General features: G+C 42.2%; 1 protein-coding gene across 3 annotated transcripts in view; it reads left to right on the top strand.

Moving 5' to 3' along the window:
- The window catches only part of pde4ba (phosphodiesterase 4B, cAMP-specific a), a 229487-nt gene that overhangs the window by 76017 nt on the left and 133470 nt on the right, over positions 1–20000 (top strand). For 2 of the 3 annotated variants that reach the window (XM_086270260.1, XM_086270259.1), the window contains exon 3: positions 2474–2712. In XM_086270260.1, coding sequence (XP_086126386.1) covers positions 2474–2712 — 239 coding nt within the window. Of the gene's footprint in view, positions 1–2473; positions 2713–14017; positions 15042–20000 lie in introns of those variants that run through there. The other variant, XM_086270261.1, reaches the window with a different exon arrangement.

Here is a 20000-nt window from a genome sequence, read left to right as displayed (position 1 = left end):
GCTGATGCCACTCGCTGAGTATTTTCTTTTTCCAAATCGTCCTGTAAATCTTAGAGATGATCGTGTGGAAAAATCCAGGTAGATCACGAGTTTATGAACGACGTCAGCCCGTCTGACACTCAACAGCCTCGCTGCATTCAGTCATTTAAGTTCTCTTTCTTCCTCATTCTGATGCTCACTTTGAACTTGAGCAGCTCGACCATATCTACATAGCCGAATGTACTGAGTTGCTGCCAGGTGATTGGCTGATTAGATTTGCGTTAAGATAAGATAGAACTTTATTAATCCCTCGGGTGGGTTCCTCTGGGAAATTCGACTTCCAAAAAAAGCACAGCAACGACCGAAGTTACAGTTACAGAATTGTTATATATATATATATACACACACACACACACACACACACACACACACACACACACACACACACACACACACACACACACACATATATATAAATACAGAGACAAATATAAATAAAATATACAAAGGGGATAAATAGAATAAATAGGAATAAAAAATAAAAATACAAGTGAATTGCACATTTCAAGTATTGAGTCTATTGCACTGTTGACTATTTACAAAAGTATTGCACAAGGTATTGTACAGTGAGGTGAAGAGGCACTACAGCTTAGTTGTTCCCCCTCCTTTGTCCTCCTGTTTCCCCTCCCTCTCCCCTCCAGAGAGGAGTTAAACAGTCTGATGGCGTGTGGGACAAAGGAGTTTTTAAGTCTGTTAGTTCTTGTCTTGGGGAGAAGCAACCTGTCACTGAACAGACTCTTCTGATTGTTTATGGCCATGTGCAGAGGATGCCCAGCATTGTCCATAATGTCCATCAGTTTCTTTAGTGTCCTTTTCTCTGCCACTGTCACCAGAGTGTCCAGCTTCATGCCGACCACAGAGCTAGCCCTCCTGATCAGTTTCTCCAGCCTGGATGAGTCCTTCTTTGCTGTGCTGCTCCCCCAGCACACCACAGCATAGAAAAGTACTCCAGCAACCACCGACTGGTAAAACATCCTCAGGAGCTTCCTGCAGATGTTAAAAGACCTCAGCCTCCTGAGGAAGTACAGTCGGCTTTGGGCTTTTTTATACAGGTGCTCTGTGTTGCATGACCAGTCCAGTTTATTGTCCACCCACAGCCCGAGGTACTTGTACTTGTTGACCACCTCCACCTCCTCCCCCTCTATCTGAACCGGCAGTGGACCTGCTCTAGACCTCCCGAAGTCCACAACCAGTTCCTTAGTCTTTGAGGTGTTGAGTTGCAGGTGGTTTGTGTGACTCCATGCGACAAAGTTCCTCACCAGACTTCTGTACTCCTCTTCCTGATCATCCCAGATACACCCCATGATGGCCGTGTCATCTGCAAACTTCTGAATATGGCATAATTCAGAGTTGTAGCAGAAGTCAGAGGTGTACAGGGTGAAGAGAAGAGGGGACAGCACAGTTCCCTGTGGTGCTCCTGTGCTGCTGACCACTGTGTCAGACGTGATGTCCTTCAGCCTGACGTACTGTGGTCTGTCGGTGAGGTAGTCGGAGATCCAAGCCACCAGGCAGGGGTCCACCTCCATCCTGTTCAGTTTTTCCTGAAGCATACAGGGCCGGATGGTATTAAAGGCACTGGAAAAATCAAGAAACAGGATCCTGACCGTGCCTTTTCCCCCATCCAGGTGTGAGTGGGCTCTGTGTAGGAGGTACAGGATGGCATCCTCCACTCCGACACCCGCCTTGTATGCAAACTGTAGTGGGTCCTGGGCATGTTGTACCTGTGGTCGGAGGAGGTTGAGGAAGAGCCGCTCTAGAGCGGTTGAACAAGTGTACCTAATGAAGAAGCCTGTGAGTTTGCATAGTTGATGTGCATGCTAGAAAATCTAAGCACATGCTCAGTTTTTCTCTCTCGTTTGCTCATTAACACTCGTCAGGCTCTATCATGGCTTTCAGAGCTACTATTAGGCAGTGCAGCTGAGACATAAACATGGTTTACATGCCGTGCAATCAGTTCACTACAGACGGCATACGCTACAGTAATAAGACAAATTATGTCTGTAAATAAAGTGGATGAGCTGAAGCTTCAGAGGAAGAATGAGTGAAACTGTAAATGTTCACAGAATAAACAGCTGCGTTGATCTTGTTTTAAATGAACGTGAGTATTAGAAATATGGAAACTGACACGTTTGTCACTCTTTTTAAACAGTCGAGTTTTTTTGTTTGTGATACTTATTTCTTTCTTAGAATGCAGACGCTGTATCAGGTCACCGATCCACTGTATGGTAATAGATTTGAGTTTTAGTCAAAAACAAGGCTATGGCGCCACTTAGTGGGCAAACATGTGATGAACTGGCGAGAACAGGTTTGTGAGTTGGTGATAAAGTTTAATTTCTTTTTGCTCTGTTTATCTTTTTAGTAGAGAAAATGTTTTATCTTGCTTTAATTTTTTTAATCTGTATTTTTAATTGTTGTTCTTTCTTTCTCTTCTCAGGACAGCAAAGAGCCTCCGGACTGCTGCCTCAGTGAGTCTTTCACTTCCCCTTCCTGCACTCTGGGAGTCGACCTGCGCCGAGGACGACGGCGTTTCTCGGGCAACCTGCAGCTACCCCCGCTGTCGTGGCGTCAGGGGGAGAGGTCACGGACGCCTGACGGAGAGATCATGACGAGGCCGACATCCCTGCCGTTTGGAGCTCCTCCCAGGATAGACATCACACCGGTGGATCCTGAATGGTGAGTGGGCTGAAACAAAGGTGGTGTACAGTTAATGTTAATCTCACAGGAAGAATACTATGAGAACATTTTGTCTTATATGTTAGTGGAGTAGCTCTTGCAACATATGCTATGGGTGACTTTGGGTTTTGTGCATTAGGGAAGGGTTAATGAACATGTTTCTGGGGCATCTGGCATGAACACGCGAGCTCTTGTTGCTCTTCAGGTTACATTGGTCTAAGTGTGACAGAACTCCACATTTACACAGTGAGTGAGTCTGTAATGCCTCCACACTGACTCGTGTCACAGAAAGGCAGTGATCTAGTTCCATAATAAAGACTAAACTATAACATATTAAAATCCAACAACTGTTTGGTTTCCTTCAACACAGATAAGACAGTAATTCATGCTTACAGTTTGTCATATTGAGAAAAGGATCAACAGCTCGATTCATTATTTCAATCATCGAGTAGCAGATGGTTCGTGCTGTCCTTAATCACGTAATTCTGGGTTTGACTCCACCTTCTTTGTGGAGTTGGCGTGCTCTGTCAGTGTGGGACTGCAGCATTCCTCCCACGGTGCTACAGTCATGCATGCAATATGGCTGTAAATCAGGTGCGAGTGTGAGCACGAAGGGCTGTGTGTCTCTCCGTGATAGACTGGCGACCTGTCCGTGGTGCACGCCACCTCACACCTAATGAGAGCTGAGATGGTCTCCAGCCCCCTGTGAATGAAAGTAGTGGTTAAGAAAATAGATAGGCGGATTAAAACTATCATTTATTTATGTCTGATACAAAGTAATTACAATCAGTTGTTACTTATTGTTACACTGTTATACATTTAGTACTTTAACATCACTTTAAGCTACATTTAGTTGCTCTTACAGGTAAAAATGTGCTTTACAGTGTGGAATCAGTACTTCTGTGTAAGTAATAGGATTACTTCTACATAACCTCTACATACATATCTGCCTTCTAGTTGATGATTCAGTTCCTTTGATTAAAATGAGCTGATAATAAATACATGCATGGCACTGAAGTTCGAGGTTAATGACATATTTTATATTTTATAATACACATATTTTTAAAGCTAGTCAAGCTCTGCTTAAGTGTTATATAAATGTGGGTTGAATAACTAATCTTTGCAGACAAGCATCAGCAAAATGAATCCTCAGCTGTAGAGAGTAGAAACCTCTCTGCATCAGTGTGTGATTTTTCATGTCCCATTAACGCTGATGAAGATGATGCTGCCTCTTTACATTATTCATGCACTCGGCCCACAGAGAAAGTGCATTCTGGTGCACACCGGGCACTCGTTCACAGCAGGAGGCACAATGTGCAGTTTCAGATGACACGTACACAAACGGCGTGTGGCTGGGTTTTGGTTGGAAGCCTGTTGTGTTAAATTCAGATACACTTTTGTTAAGCTGGCCAATCAGCCCTTACTGGCTCGTTACTTGAGTACTCTCAGTGAGTTTGATGTTAGGAGAGATAAATCCAGTTAAGGCACACTTGAGTATGAGTTGCCTAGTGCTTACTTCTCTTCAGATAAATGGATGTTGAAAGGCGGCTGCTAATTAGCAATGATTGGCACTGAATTTAAGTGTATGTGTTTATGTGTGGTGTATGGATGCGTATGTGTGCTGCTCCATAGTGAGTCGACACAGTTGTAGGTGACGGAGGGCTCGATGTGGCTACAATGATTTGTTTCTCTCAGAGAGCACATGTGCCTGTGTTTACAACAACAGATTGTAACTTTCTCCAGTTTTACACGCAGATAAAGTTTCAGCCACGCCTCATGTCTATTCTAATTTTGCTAGACAAGTGGGGAATACAGTAAGTGCAGCAGTTTTTAAAAAAATCTGCAAACACAGATATAAATAAAAAGCATAAAAAAAGGTCCGGGCTCTGGTGAGGCCAATCCACGGCTGATAGTGTTCCCGTATGTGTTTTCCTATTATGGAATACTTTTACTGCATTGGCACTGTTCTTGGGATCATTGATTTTGGGGCAAGCTGCCAGTAATTCCTAAAAATACACTTTAAGATGGGTCTGTTCGGTGCAGACTGGTGCAGGCTTGGGACTTTCACACAGTACTGTAAACAGTTGAAAAATGTAATATTTGTATTATACAAATGAAGTAATGTTTCTGCTATTAAAACTGTCTGTTGGGAACTCTGCAAGTCTAATTTTATTGATATGTTAAATGCTGAAAAAATATAGACAATACAAATGATCAGGAGAGATGTAACAAAGTATCCAAGGCAAACTATTCAGCTGTTAAACCTGTCGAACTCCAGTCCTCGAGGGCCGCTGTAAACTTTTAAATGTGTCCCTGCTGCAACACACCTGAAGAAAGTTAATTGGTCTTTAGCAAGAATTGAGTGCATGCTGAGGTGGCAACCCCCTAACCAGACTCAAGTACATTTAAATGAATGTAAGTTTTTGAAAAAATGTTCATTCATTTATGAATTGCCGCCTCAGCATGCAGTCAAGTTCTACAGAGCCTTGCTAATGACTTAGTTATGCTATTCAGGTGTGTCGCAGCAGGGACACATGGAAACGTTTTAGGACTGGAGTTCGACACCGATGTATTAAACCAACAGTCCAGGCCGCTTTTCTCTGAAACATCAAACAAAGCCCTGCATGTGGATGCTGATGTACAACGTCCTCGTTTGTGGATTAACATGACTGCGTGTTTAAAAGTGTTGTACCTTCTCTTGTAACCAGCAGAGTGCAGTGTGTTGATTCTAGCTGGATGCACACATGCAGATTAAAGAGCAAACATCGTGTAAATGCAGATATTCGGTGCACTGGATGGTTAAATGTTTGTAACCCAGTTTACACCATTTTGGACATTTGTGATCTGATGTTCATCGAAACACCTGATGTTATATTGTTTGGAACGATTGTAATAAATGACTCCAGCAGAGAATTCAAAATATGACGTTTGTTGCTGTTTTTCTTTTGAATTTGACGGCTCTGAACATCCTGTAGATATTTACTGCATTTATTTTTGTTTCTGTTAACAGCGACTTTACTGATGGCAGCACAGTCCACTCCTGCAGCCACAGGCTTTGCAGCAGGTGAGGCGTGTGTCAGCTGTCAGTAACCTTGGTGTCAGAGGCAGACGTGTTTCCCTCGTGTACTCCTCCCTCCCGGCTCTCTTCTCTTCTAAAAGCTATTACGCTATGCTCCCTAAATGTTGCGGTCAGCACAACCTTCCTCAAGTCAGATTACTCTCTCCCCCTGTGAAGCCATGAGCTGGTGGATGTGTGCGCGACTGTGTATTGTATGTGTTTACATGTTTCTATGTATATCTGTCTGCAGTGCAATTTTAAATCCAAGTCAACAACAATTTGCCCCATCCCTCCTCTTGATCCTGTCTCGTTCCACTCGTACTTATTTAAGTGCCTTTCTCGGTGATTACGAGGAGGAGGAGGGAGCAAGAAGTTATTTTGGGATTTTAATTATTTTCCTGCTGATGTGCACAATTATTTTCAAGCTTCGAGTGCCTCGTGCATTGATTGTTGAAATTGTGTGTGTTTGTGCAACTGCGCATAAGAACCTCTGCTTGTGAAGATGGGAGCTACAGTAAATTTGTGTCTTATGCATGAATATGTGTGCAGCATCAGACCTTAAAGAGAGCCTATTACGCTCATTTGCACCTCATTTTCATTCTTGGATCTTAGCAAAGGAGCTTTGTATGATTTATACCTCGAAATAATCCCCATTTGTCTCGTATAGCCCCTCATATTCATCCACTGCCAGCTGCTCTCCTTTTAGGTCACCCTTACTTTAAGCTGATGCCCTTCTGATTGGCTTCACCCCTGAATAATAAGGTTTGATCAGCAGATGGGAGTGATTGAGTGATAATGATTTCTCCTTCCTTTGACTAAAAGAAGTAAGTAGTTAATGCGAGCCTCCACCACTGTAACATTAAACATGTGACAGCGCACGAGGGAAAGCACGTTAGTTCCCCTTCAGTGTAACTGTAGCTGTGATACTTAGTGCATCCCAGCTGAAAAGGTGATGACTGGGGGCAATTTAAGGATGCCAGAGTTGTGACATGTGAAGTTGAGCATAAGAAAGGTGATTAGCTGTTTTGTGTTCATTACATATTGTAGGCTGACTAATTTGGATGAAGGTGAGGGGTGTCTGCACCAGAGATGAAATATGATAAAGCACCAAACTAGTGTGCAATTTTCATGATGGGACAAATTCTCCTGAAGCTTTCACAGTGACCACATATGTTTAAAATATGGGTTTTCTGGTCAAATATTTTGCCTTGTGTTGCTCGTGGTCTGATGACTGAGGTAATGATTGGCCAAAAGAAAGTTCACAATGGATCGACAGAGCCTGCAGGTCTGCGTAGTTCTGTTTGAAAAGACCGTGCAATGCATTTCTTTCTTTACCAGTTAGAGTGCAATAAGACGTTTTACCATGCTACACATTTTTTTATGCTTTGAATTTTTACTGTACTTGCATGGCTATAACTTCTATCAGTGATGGATGCTTATACATCTTCTCTTAATAGAATACTTTGATTCTGCATAGTGCATTTAGCTGTTTAAAGTTAAGTCAGTGGTATTTGTGATGTATGATGACAGAGGTTTTCCCAGAATGAGTGAAATTTTCCATGTTGAAAGTCTGTTTAAACTTGATTTGGAGCTATATTTATTTTTTATTTCTATTTTTTCCCCATCGTGTCACAGCGTCGCTGGCCAGATTATGACTTGTCTGCACTCGGTGTACTTTCTTTGTGTGATGTGTTTTGAGCACTGCCCTCTACGCTGGTGTCCCAGACGGCTTTTGTGTGGGTGCTGGTGATCATCACGGCCAGGAGGCAGAAATTGGATCTTGCACTTTTCATTTTAGCAAGCAACAGATGAAGGCAGGCAGATTATGCACTGTGGCTGTAGTTCCAGCAATTCAGTTACCTCCAGGAAGAGCGCGTGGAACATTCAACATGCTTCTGATGATTAATCATCCTTTTTTTGTAGCTGGTTAAATGTTATACATACTTATTTGTAAACATGTACAAGTCGTGCACGCACAGTTTCATCAGGTTTTTTGTTCACTGCCAGAGGGAATAAAAACGCTTGTGTAGTTACCTCAGATACTCTGACAGGTTTTTGTTACATGGCAATCCTCTCATGTCCGAGTCTGGCTGAGAATTAAACCTGAGAATATTCTAGTCTGTTAAGCTGTGAAGTGACAGAGACATGGAGTTTTTCCTTTTTTTAATCTGTCTGCTTATACTCAAACATCCCAGAGAGAAATCTGTCATGGATATTATTTTTCACTCTTATCTAGGAATGTGCAACAATGTCACCTTCAAATAATAATACTGTTTGTTCAGCCTTCTTTCTAGATTATTTTAGGCTCATATTGTTGTTTTCGTCCTTCTTTTTATGTTTATTTCTGACTTCCTTTTTTCATTTCAACCGTCCACTGCTGTAACTTCAAATTACCTTTCATGCTTTTTCACACATGACATTTATCTGCTTTTTTGTGTTTGAATCTCTCGTACCGTAACCCTTTGTGTAGCGCTACAGCTCTGTAAATCTAGGCCACAATGCAGGATTGTTTTCACTAATGTGAGAGAGATGGCGTGTGACAGGGGGAATAAAGAAAAGAGGGTTTTATGTAGCCTGAGGAACGACATCAAGAGCTTTCTCAAGACCTAAATACATCCCTTGCAACCTGTACTACAATTATCTGACCCCTACGCTCGTGTAAGACCTCCTTCCCTGGCAGCACACTTCTAATATTGTCTAGCTCAGGGTCTCATTGTGGGAAACCAAGTGAGTAAAGGTGCATGGGACGAGAAGAGGCGTCTTTCTTATACGCTGTGAATTATGCAGAGTGACAGATAGGGGTTTGAGGGGAAAGTATACTTGGAAAAAATTAAGCCAATACTAATTTAGCAAGTTAAAAATATATGAACAGAAACATGTCAGTATCTATCCATCCATTTTCCTGACTGTGCATCAAACCAAGGTCACGCTGGGGCTGGAGCCTGTGCTGGATGTCAGGCGGATACATAACAGCATATTCATGAATGTATTCATTTATTTTCATCCTAGAAAAGCACTGATCCCAATCAGAGCTCGTCTCCATCTGTAAAAACTGTTGCAGCAGCAAATATGCCAGCTATCCTAGCACCGAAGTCGGCACAGTTTGAAAAGAGAAGTAAAGCAAAGCGGAGCCTTAGGGCTGCTTTTGTTTTAATGCATTTTATCACACTCTTAGTAAGATGTGTGAAAAACACTCTTCCCAGGATCCTTTAGGCCAAAGACACATCTATAAATTACTTGATCAGTATTTAAAAAAAGAGAGAGATTAAGTTTTCTCATGATGAAAAACAAGAACTGCTCATAAATGTAAAGATGAAACAAAGAATTTAAATTGTAAATTCTTTATTAATAGCTCTGTCTGTATACCAGCAGATAATCACATTATTTATGTATTTATTAGACACTGATGGCCTTGGAGAATAAAACTTAATGTCTAGTAATCCCCAGATTAGTTTTTCTACTGTCTGGTTCTGTGCAACCAAAAAAACCCGACTACTGCATTTATTGACTTCAAATTGACGCTATAAACAATAACAAACTAGTTCAATTTAAAATAACCTGGAATCTAGAAAGCCTAGAAATAGCACCTTCATTAAACTGAAAATGTTCAGTTGACACATATGTATGTATGGGAGTTATTTTAATCTAAAATGATAAGCCGAGTTAACTAATAACAACACTGAGAAATTAGCCTAATCAGCTTTATCCTGTACAAACCTCGCTGCAACGGCACTGAAATACTACTGTGAACAGCTTGGATGGAAATCTTAAGCTCTACAACCAAACATGTTGTTCTGTTTTTCAAGGCAGCCAAGTTACTTTTTGACAAATAGTTCAATTTACAGTGTAATGCCATCCATCCATCCTGGAGCCTGTCCCAGCTGTCTTAGGCAGGGTACACCCTGGACAGGTTGGCAGTCTGTCGCAGGGCGGGGTCTTTCTGTGTAGAGTTTGCACGCTCTCCCCGTGCTTGCGTGGGCTCTCTCTGGGTGCTCCAGCTTCCTCCCACAGTCCTGACATGCAGTTAGTGCGGTTATGTTAATTGGTAACACTAAATTGCCCGTAGGTCTAAATGTGTAAAGGTTATTAAATGTAAGATATTCACATATAGTTTTGTGGTAATTAATTATCAAATGACATGGTTAGCTTTATTCCAGCTAAACATTAGCATGTTAGCATATATAAATGCATATAGCTAAAAGGACTGACAAATAACTCAAATTATTGTCAGTTATTGTGAAATTATTTTTAAACAATTAATTTAGTAATTAACCAAGAGCTTTATTTTTAGGGGTGGCACAGGTGCCTAAAACATAATCCTAATGTAAAGGTCAACAAATGGCCTGTCAGAGCTTCACAACTTGCTGCAGGGGCTGTTGTGTCTCAGGTCCTCCTGTGCTGTGATCATAGTGCTTTCATTTAAGCCCTCAAGGATGTGAAATCCAGTTTAACATGGAATCCAATGGCCCAGTTACTCTTCAATTAAATCTCTTTCAATCTTTCTCCTGGCATTGGCTCCCAGTTCTTCTGTTTTGAAATGCGCTAATGTGCAAGAGCCAGCAGTCATTTTTAAGATTTGTGTGCAGGTCTCTTTGATTTTTCTTTATTTTCTTTCCACCATTGGCATGGGTCTCTCAGGAGGAACCGGCAGGTGTGAAGAGTAACTGTCAGTCAACAGTTACTCTATATGTGCAAGATAGCTAAGCATAGAAGTTTAAACAGTAATTGATGGGGCATCAGTTCATGAGTCTAACCTTCTGCCTTGTCCACTAATTTATGGATTAGCATCCTTTGCTATCAAAAGAACCATTAATTTTGAATGAAAAAATCAGTATGAAGCTGCAAAACATATCTGATCTCTATAATTAAACTATAAGTAATGGAAATCTTTTACCATATGGGATTGCTCTGTTATGGTAATTTCTGATTATTAGATACTTAAACTTTGCATTTTCATTCTAATAATAATACCACAATTTTATTGCATTTATATTTATAGAGCTGATTTAAGTTACCCTAAATAATTTTTGTATTAATTACTTAATGCCAACTAAACGTAACAATGTTAAGTTAGCATGTTAGCAGTATATTGTAAACATAGCATGCCTTTTTGAGTCCTACCCGTGTTTGTGCAAATTGATGAAATTAAATGGTAAATGGCCTGCATTTGTATAGCGCTTTACTCGTCCCTAAGGACCCCAAAGCGCTTTACACTACATTCAGTCATTCACCCATTCACGCACACATTCACACACTGGTGATGGCAGCTACATTGTAGCCACAGCTGCCCTGGGGCGCGCTGACAGAGGCGAGGCTATCAAAGTAAATATAGTTTACTTTGATAATAAACAAAATATAGCATTTTAAAGCTAAATCTAATGCTTCAAAAAGTATTTTAAAAAATAGATGAAATTTAATATTTACTAAAAGTCCAGCTGCAGATCGAGCATACCATGAAATCACAGAAGTCTCTAATTTATCTGTGACTTTATTAGCTTTGGATCTGGAATCCATACCTCATTGGGACTCAGGACTAGCTAATTATATACATTTATCCATGCTGGCCACTGCGATTGAGGTTCAGCAAAATTTCAAAGATGAGAAGAAGGTTAAAAACAGTTTTTAAGAACTATGGCAAAACAACTTTACAACATCAGTTGGTTGACTGACTAACTACTTTGGATGTTATTGGTTATTAAGATACATTGTGAGATATACCACTTTTATTCAGTGCCCAGAGGCCTGTACTATGAAGCAGGACTGACCCTGGGTTTCTTGTGCTGTGAAGGTGGTTTTTGGTAACATATGCGGTAGACCTTACCTGCTGGGGAATGTTGTGGAAGGTTATGTTTGAGATTAGAGATCACCAGGGCAGAAATCCCTGCCTACCAACCAATCACTTCTGAAAAATAGTATCTGTGTGCAGACAGTAGTATGTTTTTCAGCAGTTTGTTTCCCTGATGAGCACCAGTACAAAATATTCTTAAACTTTATTCCTTTAGGGTTTTTTTTCATGTTGGCTAAACACAATTATACAACAATTTCATTGTTTTATTAGCATTAATGTATTCATATATGATATTAATATATTATATATGAAAACAGGAAACTGCTGGAGAAAGTTTTCAACTGGTTTAACTGGCAACAGGTGAGCAGAGATTCACCAATCTGCAAAGATGAGGCTAAAAATCAGTTTTGGATGCAAATGTATGCAAAAACTGGTGATAAAAAAAAAAAATACTGAACGTTTGATACTTGCACTGAGCAGCATTTAAGTGTAATATGCAAGTGCTAGTGAGTAAAGCACAAGTGAATGAAGGACATTTTCTATCCCTTTCCAATGAGCTACTGCCGGTGATGACACATTTTCTAAATTTAAGTCTAAATCTATTAAAATAAGGTGGCAGCAGCGGCGCGTTCATTACAGTGCAGTTGTAGTGACAGAGCATTATATTCAGCGAGGCAGGAAAAATGAAATGTAAGCACAAAAGTAGCCTTGCTGGTGTTTTATAGCAGCTTTCAATAACCAAAGTGACTTAGCCCTGTAACTCTTGAGCAGCCTCCTTCATCACATGATAAAACTAAAAGCTCTGGTTGCTGGATCTGGACTCCGACTTTATAACCAGCTGCTTAAAGTCTCGCTTTTCCACCATATAACTGCATCGGTGATTTCCATCCACCCTTTGCTTTTCCAGTTATATGGAGCGAGTGCTCCGGGGACTCTTGGTGGAGTCACTTATTTACATTTGAGTCGCACATCACCAGCTGCTCGTATCACCTCGTTCTTAGCATTTGATGCTGGGTTTTTACCTCATTTGATGATACGGGTTTGTTGTTTTCACCTTTAGCGAGAAGAGTTTTCTTTTATATTTTTCAAAGTACCGTGATTTGTTGGAAGCTGTTGAAGTAGATCCCTTTTTAGGTACTAATTCATCGTCGGAGGCTGACACATAGCTCTCGCAGTCAGACATGCCTGGGACTGTATGCACTGGAAACATGGGATTATTATTGCAGTTTAGTGAAACTAAACACACCGAACATGGAACACGAGGCCACACTGTTAGCGAAGATTTACGTAAATTTGACAAGCTGAATGCATTCTGTACTGTACAGGAGACACAGTACGAGACTGATTGACAGTGGTCTACAGCCTATCAGGACGCAGAACACCATACACTGTAAAAAACAAACCAAAAAAAACAAAGTTGCACACAAAAAATCGTCGAAACAGCAACGCCACGAAAGGTGAACTGTGTTATAGTGAGGGACCACCGTAAGCTCAAAATCCTGGGACACAGACCCAGCCCAGTGATATGTGTGTGTTAGACTGGTCAGATAATTTCTACTACCATGTAAAACAGGAGACTGACGGAGGAAATGAGTCGGGGAATGCCTCGTGTCTGCCTGCTGCGCTCCTATAACGTCTCGCATTACTACGAGTGTTCTTTTCCTTATATTCAAGCACGAGAAGACTATTTTCAAAGGCTTTCTTGGCAAAATGTGGTGTGAAAGCTCTTCATGCGTCTGCGCTTTAGGATCATCAGTGACTCACAACCTCAACAAATCAGTCCAGCGAGCAGATGAGCAAGCACTCACATTTCCAGCACTCCCTGCCATTCTGCTCTCCTCTGATGTTCACTTTAGATTTTTCTCCCTCAGCTTCCCCGCCTCTCCGCTCGCAGGGCATTGCCCCTCTTTTTCTCTCTCTTCACCACAAGGAGTAGTCCTTTGTGTTTGTGGATGTATTTCTGCTATGACTGTGTCTATTCTGTGTCCGTTCTTTCTCTTTACATGCTCATGCTTGGATTGGTTCAGTTCAGGCAGAATTACAGATGGATTACATTAGATGGATTGTACTGAATGCTTTACACCAATATGTTTTCTTGTAATTGCAGTAGTTTAGAGTGTTTACTTGAATCGGCTGCCCTTTGAGCAGTGTGTATGATTCATTTCACTGATGCCCCATTAAGCTGTTTGCTTTTATCTCCCTTCCAAATTTCCTTATTTATTTTTAACTTGGCATGTCCTCACTAGTTGCCTGCCTCGCTAAAGGTCACAACACCATCAGCAACATTACCACAAATACCAGCTAAACAAAAAATAAATAATAAATCTGGCAACCTGTTACCGTGCCTGCCTGCCTGCCGTCACAACAGCCGCCAGCCAATCCTCAGCGTTGGAGGTGTGGCTTGTACTCGCTGCGTGCCTGCTCGGAGCTCCTTGTGTATATTCTGAATGAAACGGCAAGTGAAGCATTTCCCTGCGTGCTGAGCGCTGCTCCGCTCGCTGCTCTGAGTGTGCAAGTGAAGGGAAATCTGACTTGAGCCTCAGCATAGTGGGAGTCACTCTGTGCCACACCGGGAGTGCCTTTGGGTGAGGCGGGGGTTGTTTTGCAAGAAAGGGGTTCGTCAAGCAGTGGTTAATGGAGAGAGAGCAAGACAGGAGGAGGCAGAGAGCACTTTTCAGTCCCTCTGAATCTTTCATGAAGGGAGATCCTCCAACATCAAGCCGCCTGATGGACTGAGAGAAAGAGTTGGTGTTCGCTTAACAGGCACCAACAGTGACAGAGGAACACGGGGTGAAGGAGGGGGCACTGGGGCGTGAGAGCAGGAGAGACCAGGAGAGGGATGGACAAGCCGTAATAAGAAGGGGAATTCTTCTGTATGTGGCCCAGCTGTAGAAGCTCCTCTGAGAGCCTCTGATGAACCGAAGACCAGCAGAAAAACAGAGGGCACGAGCCACAGAAGAGAGGGAGCGGGAGGGCACGACCGCTGGCTGGCTAATCCCTAAAAACTCGCGAAGAACGAGGGAAAAGGGAAAGAATTGAAAGCACAGAGGCAGAGCAACAAAAAGGTATGTGTGAGCTGGCCTTTTCCTGAGTGACCGTTTGTGCATGCTCAGGCTCTCTGCAGCATTTTAACCCAGTGGAAAAGTTCAGTGTGTCTACAAGAGAAGGGCTAACTAAAGCATACATGACGAGCCCGTGGGGCTAAAATTGGGCGGAATTTGGTAGAATTTGACAGAAGAGCACAAGTCTGCCCACAGGGATGTCATCCAACGAGCTGAGCGTCGAGATGGACTCGTGCATTCGGACGTTCAAGGAGCACATGCACCTGGAGCTGGAGCCACCCAAGATGCCAGGTGTCATGGGAGGGAAGAGGGGAGCCACGTCCCCGAAGCTGTCCCCTAGAAGCTCCCCGCGGCTCTTCCGCAAGCTGATGGTCAACAAGAGCATCCGACAGAGGCGACGCTTCACTGTAGCTCATACCTGGTAAGGCCTGTGGGTTGGTGGGCAATAAAAAAGTAGGGGTGGAGGGAAAATGTGCAGACTAAGATTGATTGATGTGACAGAGAGTTAAAGCTAGGGGAAAGACTGAATGTGGATGTGAATAGTAAAGTAAAGAAGATCTAATGGGTTTACTTTGGTGGGAAACCCATGAGGGAGCGTGGCTGAGGGACAGCGTTAGAGCTGGGGTGTAGCCGTCAGGGAGGAATTCATTTGCCAATAGAGATGCCGTGACGTGGGGAAAAGAGGGGGAAAATGGAAGGTGAGAGAATCCAAGTATAGAGACTGAGCTGACAAAAAACAGCCCGTGGTTTCTAAAAGGGAAACCAATTTTGTGGTAAGCATGGGGTCAGAAATATATCAGGGCTGGGCTGCTGTGGGATGACTCGTTACTGGGTTAGAGGATTACATAATGGACTAAAATCACATTCGGCAGACTCCCCTGTCCTCCATTTTGATGTGGTGTCTCTGCCCCATACCTGGGTGAGATTTGTGTGCGTGCAGATCAGCCCTTGTTTTGGATGGCTGCTGTGATATGCAGGGAGTGTTGGGTGTGTTATGCAACCTGGTGGTTCTTAACCTTTTTTTCTTTTGGCTGACAACCCCAATGAGGAAATGGATGTTCACACAACACGAGCGCAACACAAAATGCCAAATATGTTGGAGCATCCACAGCACGGAGTACGGCTCTGTTTACATTTCGTTGTGTAGTTTACACAGACGGCATTTCTCTTTGTGTCAATCTTATTATAAAGAAGCCCAGATGCAGGAAGTCTGACTTTCCGAGTTCAGTAAGAGCACAGGGTCTACTTCCCATAAACACCTTAATTCTATCCTTTTTTTTCTATTTTGTGCCCCCACCCACACCCTAAATCTACCTTTTCGTTTTGCAGCGGTTAGAGACTACAGGAGAAAGGATGACTTGCTTTGTTATGCAATGTATGGATTAGAGGCAAAGAGCTGATGTGATTTGACTGCAAGAGCTCAAGGTGACTCTTTCTGGTTAAATTAGGTGGTGGAAGACGGGGATGTAATTCTTTATTTTTTTTTCGTGACATTTTTGAAGGTGAAAACCATCACAACCATCTTCAGAGGAGGGTGATTGTCACGTACCTTTAAGCACGTACCGCATGACACCGAAATGGGTTGCACATTCGACGTAACATGATAAAGCAGGCTTGTCACTGCTTGGGCGGGTCTTAAAAACATTCCCTGTGGTGGGACATGCAGGAAGAAAAAGAAAAATGAGTCTCGATATCAATCTGCCCCTCTGTGTTGTGACTACAATCTGAGATGTTTGCATGACAGAAAAAGAAGAAATAATGTGTGTGATGTGCAGCTTTACCTGTGGTCCGTGTAAGAGTGCATACGTGCACGGATGATTTTGAATGCAGATATTACAGCGGTTGTTTGTTTTGCCCCCTCTCGTTGTATATCTCACCATCTCCTCCCTACACAGCAGCAGCAGAAAGGGGACTCGTGCCTGTTTATCTCTCTGCTTGTATAGTATAGAGCACAGGGAGATTAGTGGGGGTTGGGTGGGTACAGGGGCAAAGCACAAGAAGGGAGAAACAAGGAGAATGGCTTCATTTAGACATCATTAAAGACGTCAGTAGTGTCCTTTGACTTGTTCGTTCTCATAAATCCACAGCATATGGGCCGGAGCCAGGGACTCGACAACACCTATAACACTAATTGCAGCCATTAGGCGTAAGTCTAATGCATTTACAGCAGATTCATGATAGGGCGTCCTCGGGCAAGACACAGAGATCTGTCTGCTGTCTAATTATAATTCTCTGAAAGTTACAAATAAAATTTTCTTTTAATCAAATAGGAAGGAAGAGATCAAAAAGCAGAGCAGACACAGTAAGAGAGAGCGTTTTGGGGGAGAAAAAACCCACCAGTCATCTCCAAAAGAGGGAGGTGTGGCAATTAGGATGGAAATGCCAGCTGACAGCCAGGACCAGAATAGGACCAGGTGTTTCAGACTTCATTTCATGCTCATTTTCTTTTAATCCCACACACATTAAATGTTAGGATGCCATTAAAATACACAGCGAGACGATTAATCATCACACGTTCGGCTTTATCTCGTGACGTAAAATGTGCTGCGTGCTGCACCAGAATATCAATGACGTTTTTCCTTGGAGAACAAAAACCTTACCTGGAAATCCTTCAGGGCATTACTGTCTGCTCATACTGGCCTAATTGTCTCCCCACCTGTCCCAGACCTCGGGGAAATACTGGAGAAAAATAAGATGAATCGGTGATCCGTATTGCTCAGGCGCGCCTGCCGTCGTACGAGTAGCAAAGAACTGTCATTATGTAATGATGCCTATATGTATGTGAGCTCTAAATGTACCACTGCAATAATTATCACAGGTGAATATTTACTCAGATATATGCTCAGAATATAAATAACCTTTAAGTTCAAATGGTTTTCTTAGTACTGGAAAAGTAGCTAAGATGCAAATTTAAGGTGCTCTCAGTTGACTCTGTGAATGGGGTTTCTTGTTGTGAGGATCCTCCAGAGAATTGTCACCTGAATCTGCAGCTCCCCCGAGTTTTGCACGGCTGTATAGCCAGTTTCAGCTCATTATTCAGCCGTTTATCGTTTCTTTTTCAGTGTCTCTGCTCTCTGAGCTGTGGAAACGCTCTATAATGCCACTGCAACAACATCACCTGCCCAAACTGGACACAGGTGGAGCAATAGGGGCCAAAAGAGCCACATGTTCCCCCCATGAAATAGAACATGTTTGCCATATCACCTTGAAATAACAGCAAGCAATAAATCAGTAAGACTCTTGGATGAGAGCAGTGGCGGTCCTAGCCTGTTTGGCGCCCTGGGCGAACACTCCCTCTGGCGCCCCCCCTCCTCCTCCGACACACACACACACACACACACACACACACACACACACACACACGAAGAGAGAGAGAGTATGCATAGTATGCAAACAGCTACCAAGCAGCCATCATAATTCCTCATACAATGAGAACAGGACAAATCAACAACTGACAAAGACTCATTAATATTAAAATCTGTAACATAATGTGTTGTTTGGAGTTTAGTCTGTTACTGTTGCTATTTTTACCATTTATTCTTGGAGCAACTGTAACCTACATAATTTCCTTAGGGATTAATAAAGTATTCTGATTCTGATTGTTTCAGGATGACCTGCCATTATCCAATGACACATCTGCTTACCTGCATCTTTTGCTCGTTTCTCCTCCTCCTCTTTTCTCTTTTTTCTAAACTGAGCACCTGATGGCTTTGAACTTTTCTTGTCCATCTTGGTTTTTATTTTGCACTCCAGTATGAATACAAGTCCTCCAACCCGAGGATCACCACAACATAACCTAACAGACCTACACCCTGGTTCACAGATTCACTTTGTCTAGGGTTTATTTCTGGGATTTCACACAACCCAGGATTCAAATCATGAATACATAATGGGCTTGGATTTACAACATTATGAATGAAATGTGCTCTATTTGGAAGCAGCCTGGTTGTGTGAGAGACTTTAAATCATCAAACTGAATTATAAATTTTAAATTGTTATTGATCCCTTTATCCCGAGTCCTAAAGTGTATATTTATTTTCTTACTGTTCTTATATTTATTGTTTGTTTACTTGCACTGCTGTAACTGCAGCCTCGTCGTCTCGTCTCTCTATATCCTGGACTGTCTGTAGCGGAGATGACAATAAAGTTTACTTTGACTTCAGCAGCGAGCAGGCGCACCGAGGGCTCTCGCGCTCACTTTTCGCGTATAGAATTTCGAAAAAACATCGGTGCAAATTATAAGTCTGTATCATGATGTCTGGTGTTTTCGTGCTTGTTGGTTTGTTTTTATTTAGTTTTATTCTGCCAGATGCTGCTCCAGCCAGCCAGAGAATCCGCCCCTCCCTCTCCTCTCTGTGCCGCAAGCAGCAGGTGCACCTCACAAACGGAGGGCGCCCTTACTCCCAGCAAATGGGCGATAGAAAACCGATCGGTGCCTACGGCATTCCCAATATGCGCTGGCTGATGTCGGAGCAGCATGAGTACGAGGAATTTTTTATTTTTTATTTTTTTTGCCGATGCCCGTGATTCCGCCCCCCCACCACGATGCTGTCCCGGGCAACCGCCCGTGTCGCCCGTATCTAAAACCGCTACTGGATGAGAGCATAGACGTCTTCAAAAAAGTCCAGTTGCCTTCTTTCAAAGCTAGATTTGATGATTATCCAACATAACCATAGCTGTGACCAAAGAGGTTATGCGTGCGTCATTCCTTCTGTCTGCAAACACAGTAGTTCGAAGATTTTTGAGTAAATTGTGGTAAAACTTTGTAGGAGTGTAGAGTGGGGTCATGTTAGCAATCCACTAAAATTTCACTCAACAATCAACATAATGATTTCTGGTGGAAAACTGGTAACAAATATAACTGATTCTTACAAGTGTGGTGCACCAGCATATAACAAGTGATAATAATGCTATTTATATATATATATATATATATATATATATATATATTAGGGGTGCAACGATACACAAAATTCACGGTTCGGTTCGATACTTTGGTGTCATGGTTCGATATTTTTTCGATACAAAAAAATGTTCATGCCTTTTTAATTTGTCATTTATTAAAATTATAAATATATATTTTAACTCAAAAGTACAGTTTTTAAATTTAACCCTAACCCTTGTGCGTGTTTTTTATTTTGACAGCGAATGCGTACCTGCGGACCACTTATGTGCAGCCCTGGTTATTTAGCTCGTCATATTGCAGCCACAGAAATTCTTTTGTCCATGAAACCATAAAGCTGCACTTTCTTTTTGCCTTATAGTCTGATTTGTCATAACCTTTCCGTTTTGTGGTAAGCTTTTCTTTGGCTGTCACTTCTTCACCCTGACCTGTCTTATTTGGCTCAGCAGAACTAAAATATATATCCTGCTGCTTTTA

Source organism: Aulonocara sp. 'chitande type north' Nkhata Bay, linkage group LG17, assembly GCF_057382095.1.
Source record: "Aulonocara sp. 'chitande type north' Nkhata Bay isolate Kocher_YH1m ecotype deep benthic linkage group LG17, A_spYH_male_GT1.1, whole genome shotgun sequence".
Classification (NCBI taxonomy): domain Eukaryota; kingdom Metazoa; phylum Chordata; class Actinopteri; order Cichliformes; family Cichlidae; genus Aulonocara; species Aulonocara sp. 'chitande type north' Nkhata Bay.
Note: the sequence above shows the minus strand (reverse complement) of the source record. Positions and strands in the feature narration are given on the sequence as shown.